The sequence below is a fragment of the Schistocerca nitens genome, chromosome 10 (genome assembly GCF_023898315.1).
Source record: "Schistocerca nitens isolate TAMUIC-IGC-003100 chromosome 10, iqSchNite1.1, whole genome shotgun sequence".
NCBI lineage: Eukaryota > Metazoa > Arthropoda > Insecta > Orthoptera > Acrididae > Schistocerca > Schistocerca nitens.
The window spans coordinates 130,326,238-130,350,574 of NC_064623.1; the positions used below are offsets into that span (position 1 = coordinate 130,326,238).

General features: G+C 40.2%; 1 protein-coding gene across 1 annotated transcript; it reads right to left on the reverse strand.

Moving 5' to 3' along the window:
- Positions 1–980: 980 nt before the first annotated feature.
- Positions 981–22,941, reverse strand: LOC126209930 (uncharacterized). The gene is made up of 5 exons (XM_049939048.1): positions 22,930–22,941; positions 22,731–22,783; positions 21,392–21,491; positions 19,325–19,408; positions 981–1,055 (listed from the first exon to the last, which is right to left on the reverse strand). Exons 1-5 carry the CDS (start codon positions 22,939–22,941, stop codon positions 981–983), a joined length of 324 nt encoding a protein of 107 aa, XP_049795005.1.
- Positions 22,942–24,337: the final 1,396 nt, after the last annotated feature.

The window sequence follows — 24,337 nt, forward strand, 5'->3', positions numbered from 1 at the left end:
AACCTGACAATTCTGTGATTTGTATTAACTGTTTTGTTTAAGATAGATAATTTCCTTGCTACAAAATAATGTAAAAATCAATTTGTAAAAATTAATTGTAAATAGCTCTCTTGACCTATCCAATATCATATGTACAGCTGTACAATACTATGATTGCCTGGATCAATAAAAATACAATACAATACAGATCAGTCTCAAACACTGTCTCACTGTGGTGGAGCGGAATTGGAGGTATGAAGCTACAAAGAATAAGCAGCAACTACTCGTTCAGTTAAACAGCCATATATCAAATAAGGCTAATATAGGTATTGTCAGTGACCAGCGTTGATTTGACAGTCCCACCACCCTCAGTACAGGTTTACAATAGTGCAGCAGAATGATAAAACTGCCCCTCTGTTTCTCGGGTTCCAAGCTCTCAGTTGTACATGCACACACACCCCAACAATAATGGTCATGTATCAAATGGGCCCAGCAAGCTGCAACATCAGCAATATAATCACATCTGCCAGTCACTGACTAGCCTGTCACAACTGTCTCCTTTTGTATCTCGTGTCCCACTTCTGAAATATGGGTTGCTTGTTAAAATGGTCTTTCACATTTACACCTCATCCTGAGTCCCAATGTCTGAATTATCAGTGCCTAACTTGAAATGTCACTTTCTGGTTCAGTTATTTTACTGAAAGAATAGGGGTACTGTTTGACGAGTAACTATCAATGATGCATTGAACACAATTATACTCTACCTGTGGAACACTGGTGCCCATGGATTCAAGGTGGATGTGGGATAAAGGTCCACAGGATGTGGACCTGTCTCGCTGAGTGCACTGTAAAGACATAAAAGTTGCTGATATTAATTTGAGACAGAAAATTCTATTTTCAACAGAAAATTCTATTTGGCAGTTGACACACTACAATTACATTTGAAGACTAGCACAGCATCAAGTATGAGTATTAGGTGGACAAGAAGAGATTTAATTATATCAAACATGAGTATACCGTACCTCACGAAAATTGGGGCCTCTGGATTCAGGAAGTATTTTTGTGTCTCTCTTGCACTGCAATTGAAATATTTGTGTTACATTAGGAAGTATCATTACAGCCAAAAATGGTGAAATGAACATATTTTAACATACAATCAAGCAACTACTTAAATCTGTAATAGGGAAACAAAGATAGCAAAGTCAACATAAATATAATAGCAATTCACACCATTGTCTCACATGCCATAGGATTTCAATAGTTGGACAGATACAGGTAGTTATAAAAATAGATACATGGTCGATGCATGGATATAAACATACAACTTCAGATTGTATGCAGACATTTCCTGCACCATTCATTATGCTGATAAGATAGCTGTAATCATTTCTGAGCATGCAGCTGTGTCATTATTTCTTGGACTTCATTAAGCAATACCTGAACAGAGAAGCATGGCTTCAACTATTACCTTTGATAAGGGGACCTTGAAGAACAACTGCATTGAAATGCCTTTTTGCCATACCCATATTTTGTGGTATCCATCACGTGTAAAATCATTCATTCAAGCTAACCAGCATCTAACAATTCCTTTTATCCAAAATCAGCTGATTTTTTGTCTACACAAGCAATTCCATGATTTGGAAAAATATCTATGCTGAGGTCCACACAAAATTGGACACAAACAAACCATTACATACGTGGGATGATTCCTCATTAACACCCTCAATTGTGCAAACCACAAAGTTAGATTATGCTGAAGCATATGCCATTAATGTATGCCTTTGTGTGGATGGAGTCCCATACCAACAGAAATGACCATCATGTTAGCAAATGTCACAACAGGAATGAAACTACATCAAGAGTGGGCAGACAACAACACACTAGGCTCAGTGCGTGGCACATTGACTAATATGAAATTACACAAATCCACAGTGACCATTCCTTCAGACAAGTTCAGAAGAACACACACACACACACACACACACACACACACACACACACACACACAAAACTGATTTGCCTCAATGGGCAATAGATAAACCACATGCAGTGTGAGATCTCCTTCGGGAATCGGAAAGTAATGAGCATGGAGGAAATGAACAGGGACTGTAGACAGGTGGCAGAAGGTAGGAAGAGGCGTGCCAAGATAGCTGCAATAAACATTGTGTCTGGGTGGCGCTGTGGTTCCCAACTTCGAATCCCAGGCCAGCACTCATATTCACTCATCACCATTGATGCCGCGCAGAGTCCTGATGCAGCACATGTCAATATTCCTCCCCCCCCCCCCCCCCGCCCCCCATTTCTCACCTCTCTCCTTGAATTCACATAATAAACATATAAGACACTGGATGACTCTATAAAATGAAGTTTGCTGATATAAGCACGAGGATTAAGAGAACTAACAGCCACAAAAACAGGCCATTTGTTCAGGGAAAACAGTTTACCTTAATACTGCAATTCAAAACAAATGAAGACCAGTTGAGGACTGTTTTGTACTCATAAAAACCACTATTGTACTATTTTGATCCGATTTTCTACAAAAGCAGCTTATGCATACGACATTGGAAAAGTCTACCGGTAAGTAGTTTACACAAGTGAAAGCAGTTTATGCGTACATTAATACTGCAAATAACACCTCATTCATGATGCGTGCCCACTGTACATTTCATAAAATTAGATATTTTCGAATGGTGTGAAAGCAGCGATGCTGCAAATCTGACGTGAGTGATGTATAATTTTCTTCTTTGCCTGGCAAAGTGGTGGTGATACGTTTTTTGAATATACTGTGCTTCCCTTCTACTTTTATTTTCCTTAATGTAGGTACATGGTAAAAGAGGAATACCAGAAATCTTTCAGTTTTACACAAGAGTAGTTTTTCATCCGAACTTGATTCTAACTGCCTTTGTTTTGCAGTTTGAATGTGCTCATAGCTGCTTTCAAGTTTCACAAAAGTGACCCCATATTAAACGTGAGAATGAAAGTAGGAACTGTATGCATGCTTCACGGTTTTCTCACTACACCAGTATTTTAATAAGCTGAACTGGCAAACACTGTACTATGGCAATCTTCTGAGACGGTGCACCTAAGGTTGAAAAAAAATTTTGGATATCTGCTGTGAAATAGAGTAAGTGTGGAAAAAAATCATGAACGGATGTATTTCATGCAGCATTAGATTTTCTCCCTTATGGATTTGGGAGGCACACTACAAACAATTCATTTTATCGCTACTAATCTGTTAAATTATAAATTAAATCAGCTTTGATTATGTGCTTCCAACAAAGAATGCCGTCATTGTGGTAAGGTGAGATTTCCTTTGACAATGAGTGCTTATGTTATATCTCTCTTACAGTTATACAGTTCAAGACTGTTGAAAACAGTGGACTTTCTCAGAACCTGCTGCTTATTTCCATTTTTATTAGTGTGGCAGCACCTATGGTAAGATCACCGTTACTTTCTGGTTGCTGCATAAGCAATACTGTAGTAGTGTGTGTAGGCCAAAATACTTTATTGTATTTTGTGTTCCAGTGCATCAGAGCCTGCTGTCCTCATCTGCCAACACTTCCTTGGTAAATGTTCTGTATTTTGTTCTTCCCAGACTTCTTTCACATGGCACACCAGATTTTGGGAATGGTTGAAGAGGCAGCAGAATCTGATTTTATGAAGAAATAGAAGCAGATCTGGATGTAAATGAGCAGTACCATACAGCTGTTTGAACAACAGTAAGCATCACTGGAGAGGAAACTCAATATATGTTGGGAAATGTAAAAACAAAATACATTCTTCAGTTGTACCTAATGAAATTCTTGTATATGTTGTGTTGTCGATCTTTACTGGCTATCAAATTATGCAGCAAAAGAAATTATTGGTCTGAGGATGATGACCTTTGTGTTCAAACAGTGAAAGATTCTTTGATTCGTAATAGGTATCTCTAACTAAAACCTGAATTACATTTCAATATGGGAAACATCTTATAAAGCAGTTTATCAGACTCACATCCACACACTTTGGATGCAAACCATGGGCCTTACATCTTACTATAGACTGGGAAGGACCAGAATGATGACAATGAGGATTTATTACTGAGTTCTAAAGTACTTTTGGATATGTTGTCCATTGTCACTAATTATTAGTCATGACCACATCCACCAGTAGGGACTAGGCTTCTGTGCATGTGCAACCATAACAGAAAGCAGAACAATAACGTCAACCTTATCACCAGATAAGGTAATGAAAAAGAAACGTGGGGAGGGGAGGTTCTCAGCTTGAATTTGATAGAGAAGGAAATCTTTGTCACAAAATGGAATGGTAAGAAGTATGTTGTACTAGGAACTGATTTTGACCCTGTACCCCCCCACAGTCAAAGTATAACGTAGAATTTCATCCCAGAAACAAAAGCTCAGTATTCCAAAACAACATGCACTGAACGCACAAGAATATCATGGATGTGCCAATCTTCATAGATGTCTAAAAGAGAAATATATAATTGCAATACATGGTTAATCGCAATACTGGTTCCTTTTTGTTTTTATAACTGTAGATATAATGGTTACAAATGCACAACTGGCTTCTAAGAGATGCAATGAAGGAACTTTTCCCGCTGAAAGGGTTCAGAAAACAAATTCCCAGAACATATCAAATGTCAACTAATGGAACACCTATGAATCCTGTGTCATGTCCCACCATGATACGACCAGAAACTGTGTGCCCAAGAAATGAGAAAAGTGAAGATTATGTCAGTCTGAGTATTGTAAAGGGAAGCCTAGAACATATTGTGGTGAGTGGAATGTTACACTCCCTACCAAATGCTTTACAAACATAGTATTTGGCCTTAAATTTTTGTTTTGGAAAGACGATGGGTTAAATCTTTTATAAACGCAAGTTATTGTAAAATAAACAATAACAGTGAAATGGTATCTGTAGTGTTGGCAGAAGTGCAAACACCGTGTTGCTAGAGGAGGCCGAAATGCACACGTTTAATTACACGCAGACTGGCGTGAGGTCTGGAACAGGACAATGTCTTGAGAATTGCAAATGAAGTACGTAGATGATGTAATACTTAACTTTAATCCATAATTGGAGTACATCGCTCTTGATGATACAAAAGTATAATAAGTTCAATATAACTGGTAATGGCGCCTTGCTAGGTCGTAGCAAATGACGTAGCTGAAGGCTATGTTAACTATCGTCTCGGCAAATGAGAGCGTGATTTGTCAGTGAACCATAGCTACGAACGTCGGCTGTACAACTGGGGCGAGTGCGAGGACGTCTCTAGACCTGCCGTGTGGCGGCGCTCGGTCTGCGATCACTGACAATGGCGACACGCGGGTCCGATGCATACTAATGGACCGCGGCCGATTTAAAGGCTACCACCTAGCAAGTGTGGTGTCTGGCGGTGACACCACAGTATCAGTTTATTATTTTCAATTTCCCTATACTACCCATTTTCCTACAAAGCAGTGTAAGGTGAAAACTGCCAAGCGCTCGTTATACATTACGACAAGGAACAGGTTTGATGTGCTACAAAAGGATGAAAATTGTGAACAACAACGCCCTGGGGTAAATAAAAACTTCATAGTTCAAGAAAACAGCATAAGTAGCAAGAAACATTCGTACAACAGACACAGCACTAACACAAAAAGTTCACCTAAACACAAAAAAAGAATAACAGTGTCTGCAGACAGCCATGGGCGATCAGTTGCTGCTAACTTAATGCATCAAAGTCATAATAATTTCGTAATCCAAGTAAATGCTATACCAGGTGCACCATTAACTTCAATACTTGAAAGCTGTAACAACTTACAAGATCTCACAATGAATGACACAGTTATAATCTGGGGTGGCACAAATGATGTAGCCAAAAAAGAAGCAGACAAGGCATTAAATGCTATAATATTAGCATTAATTAAGCTTCAGCACACAAATGTAATCATAGTAGGGATACCCCATAGATATGATCCTGATAGCTGGTCTTGTGTGAACAATGAAACCAGGCGAACAAATAGGAAAATAGCCAAAATAGGGAAATCTTTCCAAAACAGTTTGTAACAGTCCCTGAGAACAGAGACTGGTACACTTCTCACGGACTACACCTAAATGCTAATGGCAAGGAAGAGATGGCCAGAACTCTACTTGCAGCCATCTCTCCAAAAAATCAACTAAAGCCTGCAATATCACTTGAGTGGAAGGATCCAGATGGAACTGAGCAAATAATACCACAGCAAGAGAAAATTACAGTACCAGAAATCAACCACAATGTTGTCAAGAGGACAGTAACGAACAATGGAGTAGGAAGGTCAGTTTGCAGGAACAGGATATTCAAAAGTCCAGAAACACATTGTGCTCCTAGAAGATCCTCAAGACCAATAAAACCCAGAGTTCAAAGTGACATGTTTTTGTGGGAAAGTAAAGCAACTAACAAATTCCCAGGACTGGGTAAAAACAACTGACCAAGCCAGCTAGTTAAAACAACAGAAGCTGTTGCATCAACTGCAGACTCTTCAGCATCACTTAATCAAATGTGGTGGAGTATACAACTCCAGTTACTGCAACACCAGGCAGCTCGGCAACTCCTCAGACTGTACGGAGCAAGAAGGCACCTCAACAATTACCTTGACAACTAGACAGACAGAAGCCAGGTTGTGTAGTAGATTGAGAAATGCAAGATCGCCAAAGAACAGGAACACTTTTAGTGCCTGGATCCAGAACTTATGTAAGTGAACCAACTCAGTGCATTTTAAAGGAAGATAATCAGAGTGACCAGTTAAAAATACCACTAAGGCTCATGCACCTAAACATACATTACCTTAGAAATAAGCTTAATATATTACAGGTTTTTGTAAGTGAACAGTCACCTCATATAGTAGTGTTAACTGAGCATGGATTAAAATGTGATGAAATTATTTACTGTGAACTAGAGGGCTACTCCTTAGCAAATAGTTATTGTAGACAGCAACATAAGGGTGGTGGTGTGGCAGTTTACATTAGTGAGAATCTCGAGTACAAGAAAATAAACTATCTAGACCAGTACAACAAAGAAGGCTTGATTGAAGTGACAGGCATTGAAGTCCACACTAAAGAGTGTAGAGAGGTTATGAGAAAAAGTTATTGGGATTTACCATCCACCAAAGGCTGATGTAGTTAGCTTCATAGACATATTTAGTAGAGTAGTGGGACGTTGTGGTCCCAGTGACCTAACTATACTTGGTGATCTGAATATTGAGGCAAAATCTTCCAGTTTGTGTAATATGAGGTTAATAGATACTCTTAACTCACAATCTCATAAATGTAGTAAATAGTGATACCAGGGTAACAAAGTCCACATCTAGCAGAATTGATTACGTTATACTATGTAAACATATTAAAGACAGTGTTAGGTGCTGGAATATGGATTTTCACTACTCTGACCACAAATGCCAGCTTGTAGAGTATGTAAACACAAGCATCCCAAAAATGACAAAAGTTATCGAAAATAAAAGAATCCTAAAAGAGGGTAACATCCTTGCCCTAAGAAATAAATTAGCTATAGAGGACTGAGATCTGGTTTACCAGACTGAAGGATCTGAAAAATGGGCCAAATTCTATGATACTATGCTAAGACACTTTGACAGATGCTGCCCTGTTAAGAAAATACAAAGAGTGTTCACCCATAACCAAAGTGCAAAAACCAACAGACTGATACTTCCAGCAAATATGATAAAACTCGGGCAAAACATCCAGGACCTGGATGTGTTACACAAGTCAACAAACCTGCAGGTTTTTAAGGCCAGGTACAACGAAGCCAAGAAAATCTTTAAGAAAGAGCTTTCAAATGTAAGAAAACAGATATACAGCAGTGAAATAGCTCAATCAGACAATATAGCCAAGACCTCATGGAGAATTGTAAATCAATCAGTTGTGAGTAGTGAGGTAAAGCTCTGCCCCTTTGAAGAGCCACCTTTTGAATTCAAACAAGTAAGTGAAGAAGAAATAGGCAGGATAATAAATAACCTAAAGAATAAGTTCTCATCTGGATGGGATGGTTGGAGTAGTATCGTGATTAAAAAATGTAATAAGGAATTTGTTAAAATAATCACCCACCTGGTAAACTGCAGTATCAGAGAATATACATTTCCAAATGCATTGAAATGGAGCACAGTTAAACCAGTGCATAAAAGGAGCCAAGGAAGCGGTTTCAAATTTCAGGCCCATATCATTAGTACCTGTCATCAGCAAAGTATTTGAAGTTGTTCTGCTGACAACTTAGTGACTATGTCTTGAAATATAAGTTCCTAACAGAGACACAACACGGATTCCGAAAAGATTATAGTACTATCACAGCAATTATGGAATTTCTTCACAAAACGTATGGTGCCCTTGATCAAGGAATGCAAACCACTGGCATATTTCTAGACCTTACTAAAGCCTTTGACTCGGTAAACCAGGAGTTACTTTTAAGTAAACTTGAGTCATACAATGTAAATGCTGCATCCATGCAATTGCTGGCTACATATTTATTTAACCACACGCAGTGTACAAAGCTGACTTACAAGATCAATAACCAGATCATTAATTTCCAGTCCAAATATGAGACAGTCACACAAGGTGTACCCCAGGGCTCAATTTTGGGCCCTTTCCTTTTCCTAGTGTACATAAATGATATAGAGCAACCTTTCAACTCCCAATTGGTAACCTATGCAGACGATACCTCAATGCTATTTCTTGGTAAACAAAATGATGAGTTAACGTTGGTAGCAACTGAGGGACTACAGCAAATAACTATTTGTTTCCAAGATCAAGGTTTGAAAGTTAATATCAGTAAATCTCAGTTATTGCCATTTAAACTTACAAACTCTCACCAAACCTCTATCAGTAACATAGGTGGAATTGAAGTAGTGGACTCAGAAGGCTGCAGATTTCTAGGTATTCACCTAGATGAAAATCTAAGATGGGTAAACCATATCAAATTTTTATGCAATAAAATCAGCAGTTCATTACATCTAATCAGCCAGTTATCAAAAGTAGTTCCACATCACACATTAAAAACAATTTATTATGGAACCATTTTTGCACAGATTAATTACGGGATAGAGATATGGGGTTGTGCTGCCAACATACATATGAACAGAATATTAACCCTACAGAAAAGAGCAATCAGAATTATCCATGGATTAGGGTGTAGAGATTCATGCAGGGAAATCTTTGTTCATCATAAATACCTCACAGTCTACTCACTGTATCTTTACAAATTAATTATATTTTTTCTGACACATCAAAACAAAGTGCTCTGATATGCATGCCTATAATACAAGAAATAAAGACTGCTACTATAGACAAAGAACAAAATTAAAAACAACAGACCATAGTCCATGCATTAGTGGTCAATTATGGTACAACAGATTACCGAGCTCCATAAGGTGCCACAAAGGGAACTTATTCAAAGTGAAACTGAAACATTTCTTGATTGAAAAGTGTTTATATTTTTTAAGTGAATATTAATATTAAACTAATATATATATATATATATATATATATATATATATATATATATATATAAACAAAGATGATGTGACTTACCAAACGAAAGCGCTGGAATGTCGATAGACACACAAACATACACACAAAATTCAAGCTTTCGCAACAAACTGTTGCCTCCTCAGGAAAGAGGGAAGGAGAGGGAAAGACAAAAGGATGTGGGTTTTAAGGGAGAGGGTAAGGAGTCATTCCAATCCCGGGAGCGGAAAGACTTACCTTAGGGGGAAAAAAGGACGGGTATACACTCGCGCGCGCACACACACACATATCCATCCACACATATACAGACACAAGCTGACATATTTAAAGACAAAGAGTTGGACTAACAGCTGCAGATATAAAGTATTTATTGAAAACATTGCAGACTTCATTAGGATCTTTAATTGTGTTTCCTTCATGTCTTATAATTAAAATTTCAGTTTCTGGCTTCGGTGTGGCTTTGCGAAATTGATTTACAATTCTCCATGAGGTCTTGGCTATATTGTCTGATTGAGCTATTTCACTGCTGTATATCTGTTTTCTTACATTTGAAAGCTCTTTCTTAAAGATTTTCTTGGCTTCGTTGTACTTGGCCTTAAAAACCTGCAGGTTTGTTGACTTGTGTAACACATCCAGGTCCTGGATGTTTTGCCCGAGTTTTATCATATTTGCTGGAAGTATCAGTCTGTTGGTTTTTGCACTTTGGTTATGGGTGAACACTCTTTGTATTTTCTTAACAGGGCAGCATCTGTCAAAGTGTCTTAGCATAGTATCATAGAATTTGGCCCATTTTTCAGATCCTTCAGTCTGGTAAACCAGATCTCAGTCCTCTATAGCTAATTTATTTCTTAGGGCAAGGATGTTACCCTCTTTTAGGATTCTTTTATTTTCGATAACTTTTGTCATTTTTGGGATGCTTGTGTTTACATACTCTACAAGCTGGCATTTGTGGTCAGAGTAGTGAAAATCCATATTCCAGCACCTAACACTGTCTTTAATATGTTTACATAGTATAACGTAATCAATTCTGCTAGATGTGGACTTTGTTACCCTGGTATCACTATTTACTACATTTATGAGATTGTGAGTTAAGAGTATCTATTAACCTCATAATACACAAACTGGAAGATTTTGCCTCAATATTCAGATCACCAAGTATAGTTAGGTCACTGGGACCACAACGTCCCACTACTCTACTAAATATGTCTATGAAGCTAACTACATCAGCCTTTGGTGGATGGTAAATCCCAATAACTTTTTCTCATAACCTCTCTACACTCTTTGGTGTGGACTTCAATGCCTGTCACTTCAATCAAGCCTTCTTTGTTGTACTGGTCTAGATAGTTTATTTTCTTGTACTCGAGATTCTCACTAATGTAAACTGCCACACCACCACCCTTATGTTGCTGTCTACAATAACTATTTGCTAAGGAGTAGCCCTCTAGTTTACAGTAAATAATTTCATCACATTTTAATCCATGCTCAGTTAACACTACTATATGAGGTGACTGTTCACTTACAAAAACCTGTAATATATTAAGCTTATTTCTAAGGTAATGTATGTTGAGGTGCATGAGCCTTAGTGGTATTTTTAACTCGTCACTCTGATTATCTTCCTTTAAAATGCACTGAGTTGGTTCACTTACATAAGTTCTGGATCCAGGCACTAAAAGTGTTCCTGTTCTTTGGCGATCTTGCATTTCTCGATCTACTACCCAACCTGGCTTCTGTCTGTCTAGTTGTCAAGGTAGCTGTTGAGGTGCCTTCTTGCTCCGTACAGTCTGAGGAGTTGCCAAGCTGCCTGGTGTTGCAGTAACTGGAGTTTTATACTCCACCACATTTGATTAAGTGATGCTGAAGAGTCTGCAGTTGATGCAACAGCTTCTGTTGTTTTAACTAGCTGGCTTGGTCAGTTGTTTTTATCCAGTCCTGGGAATTTGTTAGTTGCTTTACTTTCCCACAAAAACATGTCACTTTGAACTCTGGGTTTTATTGGTCTTGAGGATCTTCTAGGAGCACAATGTGTTTCTGGACTTTTGAATATCCTGTTCCTGCAAACTGACCTTCCTACTCCATTGTTCGTTACTGTCCTCTTGACAACATTGTGGTTGATTTCTGGTACTGTAATTTTCTCTTGCTGTGGTATTATTTGCTCAGTTCCATCTGGATTCTTCCACTCAAGTGATATTGCAGGCTTTAGGTGATTTAGTTGACTTTGTCTTTAAATATGTCTGCTTGTGTCTGTATATGTGTGGATGGATGTGTGTGTGTGTGCGCGCGAGTGTATACCCGTCCTTTTTTCCCCCCTAAGGTAAGTCGTTCCGCTCCCGGGACTGGAATGACTCCTTACCCTCTCCCTTAAAACCCACATCCTTTCGTCTTTCCCTCTCCTTCCCTCTTTCCTGATGAGGCAACAGTTTGTTGCGAAAGCTTGAATTTTGTGTGTATGTTTATGTTTGTTTGTGTGTCTGTCGACCTGCCAGCACTTTCATTTGGTAAGTCACATCATCTTTGTTTTTAGATATATTTTTCCCACGTGGAATGTTTCCTTCTATTATATAAAAAGATGATGTGACTTACCAAACGAAAGCACTGGCAGGTCGATAGACACACAAACAAACACAAACATACACGCAAAATTTAAGCATTCGCAACAAACTGTTTCCTCATCAGGAAAGAGGGAAGGAGAGGGAAAGACGAAAGAATTTGGGTTTTAAGGGAGAGGGTAAGGAGTCATTCCAATCCCGGGAGTGGAAAGACTTACCTTAGGGGGAAACACACACACACACACACACACACACACACACACACACACACACACACACACACAAGAAGACACATACAGAGGCAAAGAGGTTGGACAGAGATGTCAGTCGAGGCGGAAGTGCAGAGGCAAAGATGTTGTTGAATGACAGGTGAGGTATGAGTGGCGGCAACTTGAAATTAGCGGAGATTGAGGCCTGGTGGATAACGGGAAGAGAGGATATATTGAAGAGCAAGTTCCCATCTCCGCAGTTCGGATAGGTTGGTGTTAGTGGGAAGTATCCAGATAACCGGGACAGTGTAACACTGTGCCAAGATGTGCTGGCAGTGCACCAAGGCATGCTTTGCCACAGGGTGGTCCTCATTACCAACAAACACTGTCTGGCTGTGTCCATTCATGCGAATGGACAGTTTGTTGCTGGTCATTCCCACATAGAATGCATCACAGTGTAGGGAGTCCAGTTGGTAGATCACGTGGGTGCTTTCACACGTGGCTCTGCCTTTGATCGTGTACACCTTCCGGGTTACAGGACTGGAGTAGGTGGTGGTGGGAGGGTGCATGGGACAGGTTTTACACCGGGCACGATTACAAGGGTAGGAGCCAGAGGGTAGGGAAGGTGGTTTGGGGATTTCATAGGGATGAACTAAGAGGTTACGAAGGTTAGGAGGACGGCAGAAAGACACTCTTGGTGGAGTGGGGAGGATTTCATGAAGGATGGATCTCATTTCAGGGCAGGATTTGAGGAAGTCGTATCCCTGCTGGAGAGCCACATTCAGAGTCTGATCCAGTCCTGGAAAGTATCCTGTCACAAGTGGGGCACTTTTGTGGTTCTTCTGTGGGAGGTTCTGGGTTTGAGAGGATGAGGAAATGGCTCTGGTTATTTGCTTCTGTACAAGGTCGGGAGGGTAGTTGCGGGATGCGAAAGCTGTTGTCAGGTTGTTTGTGTAATGGTTCATCCCTATGAAATCCCCAAACCACCTTCCCTACCCTCTGGCTCCTACCCTTGTAATCGCGCCCGGTGTAAAACCTGTCCCATGAACCCTCCCACCACCACCTACTCCAGTCCTGTAACCCGGAAGGTTTACACGATCAAAGGCAGAGCCACGTGTGAAAGCACCCACGTGATCTACCAACTGGCCTGCCTACACTGTGACGCATTCTATGTGGGAATGACCAGCAACAAACTGTCCATTCGCATTAATGGACACAGGCAGACAGTGTTTGTTGGTAATGAGGACCACCCTGTGGCTAAGCATGCCTTGGTGCACGGCCAGCACATCTTGGCACAGTGTTACATCATCCGGGTTATCTGGATACTTCCCACTAACACCAACCTATCCGAACTCCGGAGATGGGAACTTGCTCTTCAATATATCCTCTCTTCCCGTTATCCACCAGGCCTCAATCTCCGCTAATTTCAAGTTGCCGCCACTCATACCTCACCTGTCACTCATGATTATATATATATATATATATATATATATATATATATATATATATATATATATATATATATATGTTGTTGTGGTCTTCAGTCCTGAGACTGGTTTGATGCAGCTCTCCATGCTACTCTATCCTGTGCAAGCTTCTTCATCTCCCAGTACCTACTGCAACCTACATCCTTCTGAATCTGCTTAGTGTATTGATCTCTTGGTCTCCCTCTACGATTTTTACCCTCCACGCTGCCCTCCAATGCTAAATTTGTGATCCCTTGATGCCTCAAAACATGTCCTACCAACCGATCCCTTCTTCTAGTCAAGTTGTGCCACAAACTTCTCTTCTCTCCAATCCTATTCAATACCTCCTCATTAGTTACGTGATCTACCCACCTTATCTTCAGCATTCTTCTGTAGCACCACATTTCGAAAGCTTCTATTCTCTTCTTGTCCAAACTAGTTATCGTCCATGTCTCACTTCCATACATGGCTACACTCCATACAAATACTTTCAGAAACGACTTCCTGACACCTAAATCTATACTCGATGTTAACAAATTTCTCTTCTTGAGAAACGCTTTCCTTGCCATTGCCAGTCTACATTTTATATCCTCTCTACTTCGACCATCATCGGTTATTTTACTCCCTAAATAGCAAAACTCCTTTACTACTTTAAGTGTCTCATTTCCTAATCTAATTCCCTCAGCATCACCCGACTTAATTTGACTACATTCCATTATCCTCGTTTTGCTTTTGTTGATGTTCATCCTATATCCTCCTTTCAAGACACTGTCCATTCCGTTCAACTGCTCTTCCAAGTCCTTTGCTGTCTCTGACAGAATTACAATGTCATCGGCGAACCTCAAAGTTTTTACTTCTTCTCCATGAATTTTAATACCTACTCCGAATTTTTCTTTTGTTTCCTTTACTGCTTGCTCAATATACAGATTGAATAACATCGGGGAGAGGCTACAACCCTGTCTCACTCCTTTCCCAACCACTGCTTCCCTTTCATGCCCCTCGACTCTTATAACTGCCATCTGGTTTCTGTACAAATTGTAAATAGCCTTTCGCTCCCTGTATTTTACCCCTGCCACCTTCAGAATTTGAAAGAGAGTATTCCAGTCAACATTGTCAAAAGCTTTCTCTAAGTCTACAAATGCTAGAAACGTAGGTTTGCCTTTCCTTAATCTTTCTTCTAAGATAAGTCGTAAGGTTAGTATTGTCTCACGTGTTCCAACATTTCTACGGAATCCAAACTGATCTTCCCCGAGGTCCGCTTCTACCAGTTTTTCCATTCGTCTGTAAAGAATTCGCGTTAGTATTTTGCAGCTGTGACTTATTAAACTGATAGTTCGGTAATTTTCACATCTGTCAACACCTGCTTTCTTTGGGATTGGAATTATTATATTCTTCTTGAAGTCTGAGGGTATTTCGCCTGTCTCATACATCGTGCTCACCAGATGGTAGAGTTTTGTCATGACTGGCTCTCCCGAGGCCATCAGTAGTTCTAGTGGAATGTTGTCTACTCCCGGGGCCTTGTTTCGACTCAGGTCTTTCAGTGCTCTGTCAAACTCTTCACGCAGTATCTTATCTCCCATTTCGTCTTCATCTACATCCTCTTCCATTTCCATAATATTGTCCTCAAGTACATCTCCCTTGTATAAACCCTCTATATACTCCTTCCACCTTTCTACCTTCCCTTCTTTGCTTAGAACTGGGTTTCCATCTGAGCTCTTGATATTCATACAAGTGGTTCTCTTCTCTCCAAAGGTCTCTTTAATTTTCCTGTAGGCAGTATCTATCTTACCCCTAGTGAGACAAGCCTCTACATCCTTACATTTGTCCTCTAGCCATCCCTGCTTAGCCATTTTGCACTTCCTGTCGATCTCATTTTTGAGACGTTTGTATTCCTTTTTGCCTGCTTCATTTACTGTATTTTTATATTTTCTCCTTTCATCAATTAAATTCAATATTTCTTCTGTTACCCAAGGATTTCTATTAGCCCTCGTCTTTTTACCTACTTGATCGTCTGCTGCCTTCACCACTTCATCCCTCAGAGCTACCCATTCTTCTTCTACTGTATTTCTTTCCCCCATTCCTGTCAATTGTTCCCTTATGCTCTCCCTGAAACTCTCTACAACCTCTGGTTCTTTCAGTTTATCCAGGTCCCATCTCCTTAAATTCCCACGTTTTTGCAGTTTCTTCAGTTTCAATCTGCAGTTCATAACCAATAGATTGTGGTCAGAATCCACATCTGCCCCTGGAAATGTCTTACAATTTAAAACCTGGTTCCTAAATCTCTGTCTTACCATTATATAATCTATCTGAAACCTGTCAGTATCTCCTGGCTTCTTCCATGTATACAGCCTCCTTTCATGATTCTTGAACCAAGTGTTAGCTATGATTAAGTTATGCTCTGTGCAAAATTCTACAAGGCGGCTTCCTCTTTCATTCCTTCCCCCCAATCCATATTCACCTACTATGTTTCCTTCTCTCCCTTTTCCTACTGACGAATTCCAGTCACCCATGACTATTAAATTTTCGTCTCCCTTCACTACCTGAATAGTTTCTTTTATCTCGTCATACATTTCATCTATTTCTTCATCATCTGCAGAGCTAGTTGGCATATAAACTTGTACTACTGTAGTAGGCATGGGCTTTGTGTCTATCTTGGCCACAATAATGCGTTCACTATGCTGTTTGTAGTAGCTAACCCGCACTCCTATTTTTTTATTCATTATTAAACCTACTCCTGCAATACCCCTATTTGATTTTGTATTTATAACCCTGTAATCACCTGACCAAAAGTCTTGTTCCTCCTGCCACCGAACTTCACTAATTCCCACTATATCTAACTTTAACCTATCCATTTCCCTTTTTAAATTTTCTAACCTACCTGCCCGATTAAGTGATCTGACATTCCACGCTCCGATCCGTAGAACGCCAGTTTTCTTTCTCCTGATAACGACGTCCTCTTGAGTAGTCCCCGCCCGGAGATCCGAATGGGGGACTATTTTACCTCCGGAATATTTTACCCAAGAGGACGCCATCATCATTTAATCATACAGTAGAGCTGCATGTCCTCGGGAAAAATTACAGCTGTAGTTTCCCCTTGCTTTCAGCCGTTCGCAGTACCAGCACAGCAAGGCCGTTTTGGTTAATGTTACAAGGCCAGATCAGTCAATCATCCAGACTGTTGCCCCTGCAACTACTGAAAAGGCTGCTGCCCCTCTTCAGGAACCACATGTTTGTCTGGCCTCTCAACAGATACCCCTCCGTTGTGGTTGCACCTACGGTACGGCCATCTGTATCGCTGAGGCACGCAAGCCTCCCCACCAACGGCAAGGTCCATGGTTCATGGTTCATGGTTCATGGTTCATGGTTCATGGTTCATATATATATATATATATACTGCTCTCTTTGCAGACACTTCCACGCAATAAAGACAAGCAAATGCTGGTTACTGTGTAGCACTAAAATTGCAAAACCATGCCAGAAACAGCACAAATTAAGCACAGTATTGCCACATGAATACTCTGAAGGACAGGTGTGGGTTTGAATGTCATTACTTCATCCAATGTTACCCAAACAGCACTTTAACAGAAATAATACTGTGCCAACAGTGTGAGCTTAGAATCACAGCCAGGTCAGGCTACCCCAATGTCTTCCCTCTGCTTTTCAGAACCTAAGGGAAGATGAGGGGGTGAGAGAACTGACCTACACACCACACCACACAGGTTGGCCCCTAGCAGATACCTAGTACATCAACAAATGCCAATGAAAAGTGAATAAAAACCATTTTAAATTCATTTAAACAAGGGCATACCATACATCATGAATGTCAGGTCATCTGGATGCTCAATTGTATGCTCAGTTTTGAAAACTAACAAATTGAGAAGCATCAGAAAGGATTTTTTTACACCTAAACAACAAATGTATACCCACATTAACTGAGCATGTAAAACAGGTAAGTAGCTTTGTACAGCCAACTTCAATTGTTTTCAGTGCCCTTCACACATGGCCAAGGCACCAATTACAAATCCTCTTCTGAAAGACAGTCCCATCTACTGCAATATCCAAAATCAAACCTACCACAAGATTATAAAAATGTAAACCCTTATGGCACGGCCGAGGCAGCGAATAATGCGCCCTGCGAGCCAACGCCGTGAACCTCGATAGTTGCGATAGTATACAACATCGCCTGGATCAAAAGCAGGTGTCTGCCGCTGCACAGGAACCTGATGCGGCGGATGTAGCAAAGACATCAAGGTTCGATGAGGACGACAATATTATCAAATACGGAACTATCCATAACCCAAAAAGCAATCAAAGCCTTATCTTACTTCTTGCAGATAAATGCTACACCATGTTAGTCTTGAATAATAGTGACTCTGTGGCTAAATGTTCTATGTCAACTTTCCAACACCTCTGCATACAAACCTTTAAATCATGATCCGTAGCACTGGAACGATAGTTCTTTCCCAGTACTGCGACAGGAATTCGTCATCGCTCCAGATGCCGCGAGGAGGTGGCACTGGTAATTCTCTGACAAATGTGTAATCATTTGGGAATGGATGCGGCCTGGGCCAGGCAATGTGTCAGGACAGTCGGCATGAATGGCTCGAAGACTTCTTAAGTAATGGAATCAAGTATGTTGTCTTCAACAGCGAGTGTTCGTCAGAGACAAGTTCGTCGTCAGACGTGCTCGAGGAATGTGTGACAGGAGCGATATTATTTTCTGTTCACATAACTGATTTGGTGAACAGAGTGGGCAGCAATCTACGCGTACGTGGAGGAAGTGTTTGCGCAGCAATCTCCGACACAGTGTATCTGAGGCGGAATAAGGGGAACCAGCCCGCATTCGCCGAGGCAAATGGAAAACCACCTTAAAAACCATCCACAGACTGGCCGGCATGCCGCACCTCGACACTACTGGTACTACACAAAGCTACAATTTTCTAAATATACCCTAACAGACTAATCACAAAGGTAATTATGTTACATTTGTTGTACCAATCTTCATTTTTGCATATCACTGACGAAAGTAAATTATCAGGAGCTAGAGCTAAAATCAGTATCTTTGACAAGAGAAGCTAGTGTTGAATGTTTCCTGCCTTTTTATCCAAACACCCTAAGTAGCATTTGATAACAGTTCTCCTAATGTAATATTGTTGTTGCACAGATGAAGTAGACCACTAGAAGATACCAACTTCCCAGAATCCAGTGCAAGTAGAATACAGTGAACAATGCCTTCCTCACAGTACAGCACTTAATACCTGGAGGTCGTAAGTGGCAATTTAACAGTGGGACAATGAAGCACTTGTTTCGGAACTGAAGAGTTCTGACTGTATACTCCGCAGCTAAGAACTCAGTTTCACAAGTGACTGAACAATACACAAACACTAAATAATTACCTCCATGAGTAGAAACAGGTTTTCTTATCCAAGTATACATATCACTCACTGTAGCCATAGAAAAAAACTTACCCATAATAACGAAGCTTTTCTTATTTTTCAGTGCTTCATTAATAGTTATCTCATAATGAAAATAACTTGATATTGCCACATAATATAATTAGCACTGCCTATCAGGCAAACATGAAACAAAGCATCAGAAATAAGCTTAATAAACCAGTCTATTACACAAACCATACCTGACTTCCACCAAGCCCTCTGCAGTACATCCTGGACGTATGGCTTCTAGCCTGCTCTGTAGAGAAGATGGGCTGGTCTGCACACTGCAAAAGCAAAAGCAGATTTTTTTCAGTGCAGCAATAGAAAGAGAAATTTTGTAGTAAAAACTGACAACTCAGTTTAAGGATATCCCAGTTTAAGAAGTGGTAGCATGCAGCTGCAGTTCTTAAGATTTAGTGAGCAATTAAAAAGTACATGCATTAAACTGAAGTAACACGAATATACATGAAAGTTCTGCTGGCAAGTCAGAAATCTCATTACATATTAAAGCTTTATGCAATTTTCTACAGCACTACATTAGCTATGGGAAGGTAGCTCTAATGAAGTGTGAAGATAAAAGGAAAATTTTCTAAAGTTTGGGTGGACCGTGCAGATTCGAGCCATGGCACTGCAGGCGTAAGCAGCATCTAGTCCCTGCAACTGCAATTACTGTTATCCATGTAACTGCCTTGTTGCAAGTGCAGCTTATGCCCTTGTATCACTGCCACTTATGCCGTTACCACCCTGTCATGCATATAAAAGGAAACACGGAAGCGTCCGATCCCACCCGTCTGCTTTGACCCATGACGTCACAAATATGGCGGAAACAAAAACAAACACACACACTTTCCACAAGAAGCTTAATGACACTAACGGGACAAGTGCGGGAAATGGGGTGTTTTGGGTGGCGGGGGGGTGGGGGGGACAAACTAAATATAAACAAATTTAGACGCCTTGCGTAGCTACAACGTGTAAGTGAAGACAGCCATGCATCAATACCCACCCACCTCCCCAGGGGTCATAACCCCTGCAACCCATAGAAGATAAAGATGCTTCAGTAGCTGATTAGTGTTTTTTGTCTTTAAAAAAAAAATCTCACGGGATAGAACGAACAGATCAGAAAGATAAATATAATAAACTAAAACAGAAATTGGAGGAAACATAATTAAAATAAGTAATAAGTGTTTTTAAATTAAAAAAATAAATCTCACGAGATAGAATGAACAGATCAGAAAAGTAAATAAGATAAAACAGAACTGGAGACAGCCACACTCAAACCAAACTCCGCGCCGACATGATGTCACACACGACAACACCCTTACATCACGGGTCAAAGCCGATGCGTGGAATCGGACGCTTCTGTCGACTCATATAAAATTGCCCAACATACAGAGTGTCACTGTTTATGAACTATTCAACAGCTCCACCATGTTTTATTCATACATGAACATTAAATGAGACAGCAGACAATCTGAACATTTCACATACAGAATGTGTGTTAGTAGTTCGTGGAGTCGTGTAAATGTGGACGCCAAAAACTACAGACCAACTGCACTTCACTTCAGGCATATACATGAACAATATGTGGTATTATGGAAAATGAAATTCCTGATGGTTAAATTTCGCTAGACCACGTTCGGATGAACGAGAAAAATATTGTCTTCCCTCAAGGAACAATCCCCACCCCCAAAAATTTATTTTCAAGCTTAAGGTAAATGCTTAAACCTGGCATGCTCGGCATAATTAAGTTCTGGGATATAGGAAAATTAATTATTTTTGTGCATCACATGGATTGGAGGAAACTTTCAAAGCTCCTACTTCATACACAACATAAGCAACTCATGGTAAAATACTGGGATGAACTGAGAAGCAGGGATGCAGTTTTCCATCCTGAGCAGAATCTATGAACGCACTACCACAATATCAATGCTTTGGTTTTTCATTTTATCCAAAAAGTCAGTGCAGATTGTGAATTAGTGCACCAGGTCCACAATGTACAGTGATGTCTATATGAAATATGGAACATTGACAATAAGCAAAGCTCAGTATCAGCAAAAACACTAATACTCTGCCTTAACAATAGTCACACTCAGATTAACTGCACCGACGTTCAACAGCACAACCAATACTGCATTAATATACTACAGAAAGACAACACACAAAATATGGAAAACTGTAACTAACAGATGGAGAATGAAAGCAGACAAATATAAATTCACCATTTCACAGCACAAACAAACTCCCAAAGCAAAAATACGACACTGTACCTTCATTCCACAAGTGGATCCATTTGAGTTGACAGACCAACACAGATTTGGGGTGGCTTGGTCGCAGAGTAATTTAGATTTTGACACAGAGTGTAAAAATCTGAAATGAAAAAATTCTATTACCACCTAAAATGACTTAAGTGGTAACGGTTCCTATGTATGTTACACTAAAATAATATTCCACTATTAACATCCAGTAACTTAATGTTCTCCAGACACAAATTGTCTTAGCACAGTGATCCCCCATTTTGCTAGCTGCAGCATCTTGATGTCAGCCTGTTTCATCAAATATGTTACAGCACAATATTCTGGGGCAAGATGCAAACATCTCACATGCCAGATTGTACCAAAGACATAAGAAATAAACATACTCGCTAAAGGCTAATTTAACGAAGTACTGCCCAATAGCACTTTACAGTATGAAAAGATCTGTACTTTCCCAGTACAATAAAAAAATTGATGTTCAAATTCTACACACTATGAAATATTCCTATCGACTGTCTGTGGCAAACAAAAAAATACTGCTGAATATCCTACTGTTTCTATACACTACTCATCAGACTCATAGCATCTCAATATTACAGTTATTTATACACCAGTACTGACAGTAAGTTGTGACTCATTCCACATACAAGCCAATCGCTTACACAAATGACACTACAAATAAATAACATTACAGGTAATAATATTATTATTCATTCCATTGTTTGGATCTGGAATATCAACTCAAGCAACCCCCCCACATAGTCTAGACCTCAGACTAGATGACATTGTCTCCACTAAAAGAGGAAAAGAGCAAAATAGGTCAACTGATAATTCACCCAACCTAATCCACAACTATGGTTTCAGTACACTGTGTCACAACAACATCCTCAAAAACAAAAAAGGTAAAGAATGTTTTCACTGGTGGTAGGAGAACAGCAAAATGACGACAAATGTAGCAAACATCTCAAATAAATGTATGTGCTTATATCAAACTTCATGAACAACAGACACACTCCCCTCCCCCTTTTAAGAAGATTTAAATGATTCTGTAAAGACAAACAATAGACATCTAGCCATCTATAACGAACTACAGATACTTGCAGGAGCCCACAAAAGGAACTTGAACCACGTCATTTACTACATAAACAAGTACAGCTAAATGGACTGTTCTGCTTATGCATGTAGACGTCACATGCCACGTTATATCACACATCAAATCAGGGGTACAGTACTGTTGGTTGGACTCAAGAACAGGTAACACATTTAAAGCGCAACCTACACTAAGAATAAATGAGTACCGAAAAAATCATTAACTAAGAACTTGTATAGAATATATAGGAAAAGCATACTGTACCGCTCAAAGATCTCCAGCCATTCTGGTAAATTACAGCAGGGACAGTCAATTGCCTGCAGAGAAAGAAAGAACATTAATTTTCGGTGAGACATTGAACAACGTATTTTAAATAATAATTCTTACTTCATTTTGCAAAATTCCAAGAGATTAAAAAACCATCAGTTATGACATGTCTGTAAGTATATGGCAATTAATTTACAGCTATAGCCATATATGGGTCAACAGAAGCGTCCGATCTTACCCGTCGGCTTTGACCCGTGACGTAAGCGTGTTGTGGTGTGTGACGTCATTACGGCGCGGAGTTTGATTTGCGATTGTGGCGTGTTTGTAGATGTCTTGTTTTTCTTTGTCGTGCTCTCTGGTGGTGTGTTCATGGTTTTCGTTTGTTTCGTTTGTTTCGTGTGGTGGGGTCAGTTTTCTGTTGCTCAGGTGTTGGATTTGAAGCGGAATTTCTAATAGTGAGTTAATGGTTAATTTAATGCTCATTGCTGTACGTCGGGTGAGTTTGTTATTAAGTGTATTCGGTTGTGGTTTTTTGTTCAGGAATGGATATGAAAGACCGGATTAATAGTTCTCGGTTGAGGGCTATGATGGGGGAGACAGCTTTAGAGCTGATTAAATTTCTTCAGCTATTTGGCTTAATTGCCGAGGTCGTGAAGTGCGGTGTGTGCCGTGAACCTATGAAATTGGTTAAAGTTCCGGACTCTTGGACCAGGGACGGATACATGTGGTGTTGCCGGAAAGATGGCATATGGCGTTCTGTAAGGCGTGGTACCTGGTTCGAGAAGTCTAGATTGGCCATGCGTGAGATTGTGCTTATTACGTATTATTTTTGTTACAGTTGCGGACAGAGTTTTTGCGCGTTTGAGACTGGTGTGAGTGAGAGGACTGTTTTAGACTGGTATTCCTTTTGCCGCGAGGTGTGTTCCGAATTTATTAAGTACAGGGGTAAGTTGGGTGGGCATGGGGTGCTTGTGGAGGTGGATGAGTCGCAGTTTGGTAAAAGGAAGTATGGGAGGGGGATGTCTGTGGCTGGTCTTTGGGTGTGGGGGGCTGTTGTTCAGGGGGGTGGGGGTACTGAATGTGTTTTTAGGATTGTGGAGGGGAGGTCGAAGCCTGAATTAGTGGGGTTAATTGAGGAGTATGTAGAGCCGGGGTCCACAGTAGTTTCAGATGCGTTTTCTTCATATAGGGGGTTGGGTGAGAGGGGATTTAATCATTTAGTAGTGAACCACAGTCTAGAGTTTAAGAATTATGATACTGGGGCTTGCACTAACACAATTGAGGGGATGTGGGGAGCGGTTAAGTCAGTTCTTGGGAGGGGGAAGAGGCGCTCTTCCAACCTTCAGTCTCATTTAGATGAGTACTGTTGGCGGAAGAGTGTCCCAGAGGGCTATTGCATTCTTCGGGTTTTTTTAAGGGCTGTGGGTAAAATGTATAGACCGAAAGTGGTTAGTTAGGGTGGGCTGGGTAGGTGGGTGGGTGGTTTATTTTGTTGTATAGTGTTTGTGTGTTGTATTTTGGAGTTGTGGGGGAGGGGGTTGACGTTTGGGTGGGTTGGGTTTTTATTTTACTTCAGTATTTTTTCGTTGGTGTGTGTGTGTGTG

Coding starts and splice junctions, on each gene's coding strand:
- LOC126209930 (XM_049939048.1), bottom strand. Junction 19,409..21,391: donor GATCCACTTGTGGAATGAAG/GTACAGTGTCGT, acceptor TTGCTTTTGCAG/TGTGCAGACCAGCCCATCTT. Junction 1,056..19,324: donor GAGGGCTTGGTGGAAGTCAG/GTATGGTTTGTG, acceptor TTTCAATTGCAG/TGCAAGAGAGACACAAAAAT.